Source organism: Arachis ipaensis, chromosome B10 (assembly GCF_059453495.1).
Source record: "Arachis ipaensis isolate K30076 ecotype BB chromosome B10, ASM5945349v1, whole genome shotgun sequence".
NCBI classification, from domain to species: domain Eukaryota; kingdom Viridiplantae; phylum Streptophyta; class Magnoliopsida; order Fabales; family Fabaceae; genus Arachis; species Arachis ipaensis.
Window position 1 is genome coordinate 6,146,115 of NC_142435.1, and position 9,296 is coordinate 6,155,410.

The 9,296-nt window shown below is 33.4% G+C and overlaps 1 protein-coding gene across 1 annotated transcript; it reads left to right on the top strand.

Annotated features, from left to right (window-relative positions):
* The first annotated feature begins 3,155 nt into the window (after positions 1-3,155).
* Positions 3,156-6,593, top strand: LOC107621502 (receptor-like serine/threonine-protein kinase SD1-8). Its single transcript, XM_016323528.3, has 7 exons — positions 3,156-4,493; positions 4,606-4,734; positions 4,848-5,047; positions 5,177-5,387; positions 5,503-5,743; positions 5,834-5,984; positions 6,078-6,593. The coding sequence occupies exons 1-7, from the start codon at positions 3,209-3,211 to the stop codon at positions 6,369-6,371; spliced, it is 2,511 nt and encodes an 836-aa protein (XP_016179014.2). The 5' UTR covers positions 3,156-3,208; the 3' UTR covers positions 6,372-6,593.
* The last annotated feature ends 2,703 nt before the right edge of the window (positions 6,594-9,296 follow it).

Here is a 9,296-nt window from a genome sequence, read left to right on the forward strand (position 1 = left end):
TCGTCCTTCTGATAAGGTCGGCAAGCTTCTCAGGCGCAATCCAGTCTTCGTCAGCCAAGGAAAAGTGGGAGAGGTGGGTACCTGCAAAGGCACTCCGACGCTCAAGTCAATAAGAGAATATGTATGAAGACTTTTTCTTAGAGAGATTGCATACCTCTTTTGTTCCTATTTCTTGCTTTTATATTTGTTCGGATAGGGACGACCGTTTTATCTAAGTCGTAACGTCTGGGGGTGAATTAATCATATGTCCGACGTTATGGAGATAAATACCGATCATTGCGAATGCTCGGCCATTATTGTGGGTGCGTTACCGAGCTATAATTCATAACCGATCTTACTGGTCATATCAGTTAATAACAAAATAAAATGATGCACAACATAAAGATATTTAACTAAAAATGCAATTGATTACATACGTTATAACTTTCAATGTTATTCAAAATCTGTCTCCAAAATCTTAGTCTGGTCTCCGCAGTATCATTGCGCGGCTCGTGACCCACCTACCTATAATATAATGCAGGGCCGGAACTACATTGTAGCAAAGAGGTTAATGGTCCCTCTAATTTTAATTTTTTACATGTAAATTAGATGTAAATTTTATTTTAGTCTCCTTTAAAATTTTATTTTAATCTTATTTTATTATATAAATATTTTTGGGTCCTCTAATGTTTCATCTAATTCCATCTCTGATATAATGATATGTTAAAATTTACACCATCATAAATATTAACTTAAATAACAATAAAACAAAATTCTTTAAAGGCATATAAATATATAATACCTCTTAATCAAAGGAAATTGTGGCAAATCCATCGGGTCAATACATAGGGAAGTAATGATATACCCAAGACATAAGCAATTTCCCGCATTTACCCAATTCAGTTGCCTATAATTGGTGGCATGAAATATCTGAAGAAACAACCACATAAGTATAGTTGAATGTCAAGACAGCTAGTCACATCAGTTCAGATCCTCCAAAAGAGATAGCCATCTCATGTGCAAGCGAGAGTTTGACGCATCTGAAAATATCCTCAGGTGTACTGCATTTGTCGCTCTTCCGTCGTATCTATTTCCAAATTCCAATATATAATATTTCTGAACCACGGTAATTGATGGTCTGCCTATTCTACGCCTATCTGTGATTGAGACTTAATACATGTCTTAGCAGTTGCTGACATAAGTTCTTCATAGAATATCTATCATAGAACTGCTTCGTCCCATTCACCAATGTAGTCACTAACAGGATCTCCATCAATACTAAGACCTAATTGATAAGCCATGTCTTATAAGGTAATAGTCATTTTTCCACAGAATAGGTGAAAAGTATGAGACTTTGTCCGTCATCTCTCGACCAATGTGAAAATTATTATCCAATCATGATCCCACTCAACTCATGGGCCACGTGCTCAAAACTATCACGTTTGAGGTACGTCCTTATATGTTTACTGGCCTCATCAATAAATTCGGTCGCATCCGTGAGAATTAAGACCTTATTAGGTTAAAAGAAATTTATGTAAAACTCATACTTAAAATAATACAAATTTTATAGGCTAAAAAAAATTTAAGCATTATATCAACTACTCAAATCTGTCAGTAATATACTCCTCCTAGTCTAATCTATAAAAGTTATCCCCATAACTTAGCAAGTTTTACTCCATAAAAATAACTAAAATAAAATACTAAAAGATTATTATCAATAACTTTTAATTAAAATAAATACTTTACAAATAACAATAATTAAAGTAACCTAATCTAAAAAATGAACCCAAAATAAATACAACCAACAAATGGAACAAGACAATTATAACATATTAATCATAAACTAAAAATGAAAAAAATTAAAACATATTAAATCTACATAAAAAATTTAAACAATATATTATCTCAAGTAGATATATTTTCTAATCATTATCTACCCTATTATTATTTAAATAATTATCTCTATACTAATATTTAATACTGATTCATACAAAATACCTACTCTAAATATTTAAATAAAATAATATTATAAAAAATACATAAAAGAATACAAACAAAAAAAATCGTTTAAAAAACTTATTTAGAAGTTGATGTCCATTGAGAGGAAAGGAGTGTAAAATTTTAAGAGGAGTAATTTTTCGTGGTAAGTAAAAATAAGAGGGAGGAGAAGAGTGGATGTTTATACAGTTTAGACAATTTCTGAAGTTTGCTTAACGTTCGTTGCTGTCTCGCTGAGTTAAGTAAATTTTATCCAATTTTTAAAAGTTTGTCAATATATTAAGCGAACTTTAATACACTTGCATAAATTCACTGTTTTGTTGAAAAAATTAAAAAAAAATCCTAATGTATACTGTTAGATTAATTTATTTTTGAAAATAAAAATTTTTTTATTTTATTATAAAAAAAAGCCTTCTTGGAATGGTTCAAGAGTTTCACACTTTCACCACGTGACTATTGAGGATCAGAAAACCAGCAGCCTCAAAGGGTCAAAGTATCACAACTTGAGTTCGCATGACAAAATTAATATTAATATACTCTATGATAAATTTTGTGGTGTTTATAAATTGGTATCTAATTTTTTTAATTTATTTTTTATAATAAATTTTAAATATTTAAAATTGTTATTTTTATAATTTTTAAGCTAAATATTATATTTTTTTACAAGCTAGACACTATATTTTGAAAACCATAATAATCACCATACCTTATATCCTTCGAAGTGTTCAAAATTTATAATTGGGCATTAATTAATTATTTAAATATAATAATGTAGTTAACAGGGATAGCAGTCATATAATAACAATAATAGTTAATCATACAATAATTAATGTCTGATATGTGATTAAAAGAAATAAAAAAATACAGAGAATTACTTTTTTAGTCAAATACATTTAAATATTATTGACAAGAAATAAATTATTTTAATTTTATAAAATTATTATTTTTTATTATATTTTTTATTTTGAAAAATTTAACATTTTGGACTATAATTAAAAATATAAAATACAAAAATTAGAATTTAAAATTTAAAATTAAAAAAATAATAAAATTAAGTCAACGAAAAGAATATAGAAAAGAGGCAAATGGATGCCGGTCAGCTTAGATTGTTCTGCTTTTTTATTCGAGAATGAGACGTAAGTGAAACGGTCAAAAGCACTCAGCGTGTTCGACATTATTACCCTCTAAACTCACAACAACAATCACACACTATTCTGTACTTTCCACAAACATGAGAATCTTCATCACTCCCCTTAACTACCTCATCATCATTGTTATTAGCTTCTTCTTCTTCTTCATCATTCCATCAACCTCTTCGGATACTTTAACCGGAACACAAAACCTCACAACCAACCAAACGCTATTATCACAAAACCAATCCTTCGTGCTGGGCTTCTTCAGAGGTTCCAACACCAACTATTATCTCGGAATATGGTACAACAACATCATTCCTCAAACAATAATTTGGGTTGCAAACAGAGACAACCCCATTGACAACTCTACAGGCTATCTCAAGATTGGAGAAAACGGAAACTTTGTCCTCCTCAATTCATCCGGCAACCCCGCATGGTCCTCCAACCAAACCAGCGCCAAGAATCCAGTTCTCCAGCTCCTCGATACCGGTAACCTTGTTCTCAAAGATTCAGAACAGAGCAATAACTACCTATGGCAGAGCTTCGATTACCCAACAGATACCTTGTTAGCTGGGATGAAGTTGGGTTGGGACTTAGACACAGGAATTGAGAAGTACTTAACATCGTGGAAGGTCACAGGTGTTGACCCTTCTTCCGGTGACTACACTTACAAGCTAGATTACCGCGGTTTACCTGAGATTTTTCTGAGGAGAAACCAGACTATCATATACCGAACTGGTCCTTGGAATGGTGAGAGATTCAGCGGGGTTCCAAAGATGAACACCGATACTGATTCCATTGTGTTCAGCTTCTCCGATGACGCGCACGGCGTGTTCTACTCTTTCTCCATCGGGAACGCTTCTTTGTTATCGAGGCTAACGATGACGTCAGATTCAGGCGGAGAACTTCAACGGTGGACGTGGACAGAGAGCAGCGAATCTTGGAACGAGTTCTGGTACGCACCGGCGGATCAATGCGACCATTACAGGGAGTGTGGTCCGTACGGAGTGTGTGACAATAATGCATCGCCGGTTTGCACATGTATGAAAGGGTTCAGCCCTAAGAACCCTCAGGCTTGGAATCTGAGAGATGGATCTGGCGGGTGTGTGAGGAACACGGGTTTGAATTGTTCGACTGACAAGTTCTTACATCTTGAGAACATGAAGCTGCCGGAGACAAGCAGCGTGTTTATAAATAAGAGTATGACACTTGATGAATGTGGGAGTTTGTGTAAGAGGAATTGTTCATGCACTGCATATGCAAACATCGATATTAGAAATGGAGGAAGTGGCTGTGTTATGTGGCTTGGTCAACTCATTGACATTAGAGTCTACGCTACCTATGGCCAAGATCTCTTCGTCAGATTGGCAGCTGCTGATATAGGTACTGTCTAATTGATTAAGTGGTTGCACATTTTTGCCATGATGGTGACGTTATTGCAAGTTCCTTCCTAATTGATTAAGTAGTTCATTCTGATGAATTTAGTGACACACAGGATCTACTAGCTCCAGCAAGAGTCGTAGAGCAGTTCTGGCTATTGGCATCACACTTAGTGCACTTGTTTTAGTTTTGGGATTGGTTGCTATTTGTTACTTAAGGAAGAAGAGACAACAAAGATCTAGAGGTAATGTATAATAAACTTCCCCATATGTCTCTTTATATAGTATATATGGTACTCTAGTGTATATGGTTTTTGTGCTGCATAAATAAATCATTTACCTTGGTTATTATCAATAGCCGCTATTCCAGGTTTTGTCCACAGAAGTCCTGATAGTTTGATGAATGAGGTGGTTTCTTCTAGAGGATACTTAGGTGATGAAAGCAACATGGATGATATAGAGCTGCCATTGTTTGATTGTGATACCTTAACAATGGCTACAAACAATTTCTCTCAAGATAATAAACTTGGAGAAGGAGGCTTCGGTAGTGTTTATATGGTAAGTTGTTTTAATACTTTAGTTTGTACATAGCTGCGTTACTAAAATTAAATATCAGATCATAATAAATGTACTAATGTATTATGTATATATACACTAACGAACAAATTGTGCCTATAATAATACTAGGGTAGATTGATTGAAGGTCGAAAAATTGCTGTGAAGAGATTATCAAAAAATTCTGGACAAGGAATTGAGGAGTTTAAGAATGAAGCCAAGCTAATTGTCAAACTCCAACATCGAAATCTTGTTCGATTGCTTGGTTGCTGTATTGAAAATGATGAAAAGATGTTGGTGTATGAGTATATGGAAAATAGAGGCCTTGATTCCATTTTGTTTGGTAACTTGCATTATTTATTTCAGTATATTGAATGTTCAGTTTTTTTTTTTTTTTTTAATTATCATATACATTTGTTTTGCTTGTTATCCTTAATTTTTATATAACAATGTTGCAGACAACTCAGAAAGTAGAGTTTTGCTTGACTGGGAAAGGCGTTTTAATATTATATATGGAATAGCTAGAGGACTTCTTTATTTGCACCAAGATTCAAGATTTCGAATTATTCACAGAGATCTTAAGATAAGTAACATATTACTAGATAGTGAAATGATTCCTAAGATATCAGATTTTGGAATGGCAAGAATATTTGACAAAGATCAAACACAAGCAAAAACATTAAGAGTTGTTGGAACATAGTGAGTATACCATGATAATTCACTAACTTGTTTTTTGAAAAACCAGATATGTGGCTTCATTTTTAATTTATGCATCTTTTTATTTTGCAGTGGTTATATGTCTCCTGAATATGCTATGCACGGAAACTTTTCAGTAAAATCTGATGTTTTTAGTTTTGGTGTTATGGTATTGGAGATCATAACTGGAAAGAAGAATAGAGAGTTTTACAGTGATAACAATGAATTGAATCTTCTGGGAAATGTAGGTGAAAAAATTCTCTTTAATAAGAGTACTTAACTGAAAAAATAAACACTATGATCGCTATATTATAATGATTACTGTATGTTCTTTTAGGTATGGAAACATTGGCATGAAGGAACCGCATTGACACTTCTTGATCCATCAATCTGCAATTCATACACAGAAGCTGAAGTTGTAAGATGCATACATATTGGGCTCTTATGTGTCCAAGAACATGCAGAAGATAGACCAACAATGTCTTCAGTGATCTTAATGTTAAGTAGTGAAACTTCATCTTTGCCAAATCCTAAAACTCCTGGATTTTCCATAAAGAAAATTCATCCAAAGACCGAGTCATCTTCAAGTAGTGTAAATCAAGTTACCGTCACAATGTTAGATGCTAGGTAGTTAAAGAAGAATGATGATATCATTCACTATTTTTGTATATATTCTGAGAAACATAAAAAAAAAAAAAAAGACAAATTCTACTATTTAAGTTGTAGCCTTTTTTATTCTTTAATCAAGTTAAATTTGATTAGTTAATAAATCCTTTAGTAATAAAAATGATTATTCCATCAGAATACAGAGACAAACTTATAGCTTCTATTTTGATATCTATCTACTTTGGTCTTGTTTGGTGTAGCACGTAAGAAGAGAGAACTTCATTATTGAAAGAAAAAGAAGACATTAGACATCCATACACAACATGGTTGAGGAAGATTATAAGGTGTTTTAACAGCATTGATCTTTATTATATTGAAATATCAATGTTGGTCAAACATTTGATAGTTTTTTCATAGTTTAATAATATAAGCCGCCTACTTAAATGTAACAATCCCAAACCTCCAAATCTCCAATGATTCCTAAAATCCTACCTTAATGCAACAGTTCGCATATAATAAAGCAAATGAAAGGGTGCACACTACCTCTGCTTTATGGAGTTGTATTAAGGACAGAACCTTACCATAAAATCAACCTACATGGAACAAAATTACTTGTTGTCGAATGTCGGGTGAATTCTAAATAATGCTCATTAACATAAGAAGGAAAAAATTAGTTGCATTAAGTGAAAAATGCCCTATATTGAAGAGATTAAAATCCTCTTACTATAATCTTATTATATGTATGCAGTAATTTATTAATCTGTTATAAACTTTTCAGTAGAATTTAAATTAATAAATTAGTATTTAATATGTAAAATTAAGAGATATAATAAAACATTCTCATAATACTATTAGTTTATAATTTTTTTAAAATCGTAATTGTAAAAGTAATGCCAATTATATAACATTTTTTGTTTTTTATTGTAAAAAAAATAATCCAAACAAATATAAAATCACCTACCAAATAAAATTAACATATAGATTTCAATCGATATGTGTATAATGACAAAACAATATAGTTAATATCAAAATAATAGAAAAATAAGGTCGATGCACAATATAAAGATATTCGGTTCCGCTACGTTACCAACAGCATATCTGCCAACTTTTATTTATAATTATGTTTCATGGAAGTGTGTTAATGGATGTGTCTAATAAAAATGTCTTTTTTATAGTTATGTTTAATAGAAGTGTCTTTATAGATATATTTTCTGGATGTGTCTCTTTATATATGTATTTAAAATATATTAATTATTAGACACATCCACGAACACACTTCTATGAAACACAATTATAAATAAGAATTGGCAAAAGTTGGCAGATAATATGTTGGTACCCTATACTTTTCCAAAGATATTTAACTAAAAATGCAATTAATTACATATGTTAATATGTTATAACTTTTAATGTTGTTCAAAATTTGTCTCCAAAATTTTAGTCCGGTTGTCTCCGCAGTGTCATACTGTCGTTGCGCGGCTCGTGATCCCCCTACCTACAATATAATGATATATTAAAATTGAGAACAATTAGGGAACCAAAAGTATATTAGCCAAAAATCAGTAAAATGTGTTTGGGTTCCATGAAAAATCGGATTTTTTGGTTTGTGCACCGTGATCTCAGGAGCGATTTTCAAATATATTATTAAAAAGTGATTTTAATTAAACGGTTTTGTTTACTTTTTGGTTGGTCACATTTTGGTTCCATATACTTTTTCATTAAAATTTACACAATCATAAACATTAACTTAAATAACAATGAAACAAAATTCTTTAAAGGCATATAATACCTCTTAATCAAAGGAAATTGTCGCTGTCCAAATCCGTCGTCGACATATAGGGAAGTAATGATATGCCCAAGACATAAGCAATTTTCCGCATTCATCCAAATTCAGTTGCCAATTATTGGTGGCGTGACACATATGAAGGAACAACCACATAAATATAGTTGAACTCCAAGAGAGATGATCACAGCACTCCACATTCTCCAAAAGAGGTAGCCATCTCTTGTGGAAGTGGGAGTTTGATGGCATCTGGAAATAAAATGTCGTTTATGTATGATGTATCTTCAGGTGTATTGTATTTGTCGTTTTTTTGTCGTATCTTCTTTCAAATTAACATATAATATCTTTGAATTACGAACGGTCTGTCTATTCTACGTCTGTCTGTGATTGGGACTTTACATAGCAGGTGCTGACATAAGTCTTTTATAGAACGTCTATTGTAGAACTGCTCCTATTTACCAATGTAGCCACTAATAAAATTTGGCAAAGTCTTCGGTATAGACACCAAGATAGTATCTATATGTGTAGATAATGGGTGGCAGGCTGTGGCGATGACATGTAGTATATGGAGGGGACAAGGTGATCAGGCCTTAACAGGAGTTGCAGTAAAAGCTGATGGGAGCACGTGAGGGAAGGTCTTTGGTTAGATGGGGTAATTAGGTGTTAAAACTAGTAATCAGTTTTTGCTGATTAGGGGCCCAAGCCTTGTGGCCCGTTTTTTGTTGTTGGACCAAAATATTTTGATGCTTTTTTTTAATCTGTTAACAAAAAAGAAGGACCCAGGTAAACCCCAAACCTCCCTCGTGACCCAACCCCCTCCTCTTGTTCCCTGAAACAATCATTGATACACGTACAGGAGAAAGCAGATTCAAAGAAACCCTCACGGTCTTGACCTCCGCCTAGCCCTGCATGGTCGCCGACTGACAAAGGTCCTCGGCGCCGACGCCGTCCAAGGTCCCAAGCACCGCAGCTTCTTCCTCCATCCTCGCTGCCTAACCCAGATCCTCCATCGTCACCGCCTGACCCAGTAACTCGGCAGGTCCTCGCCGGGTCTTCATCTTTGCTGGCTTCTAGGCACGGACCCAGGTTAGTGGCTTATCGTCCTCATCTTCACTGAGGGTGTGGTCTTCTTCTTGAATTTTTGTTTCTTTTTTTCTTCAAGTCATCTTC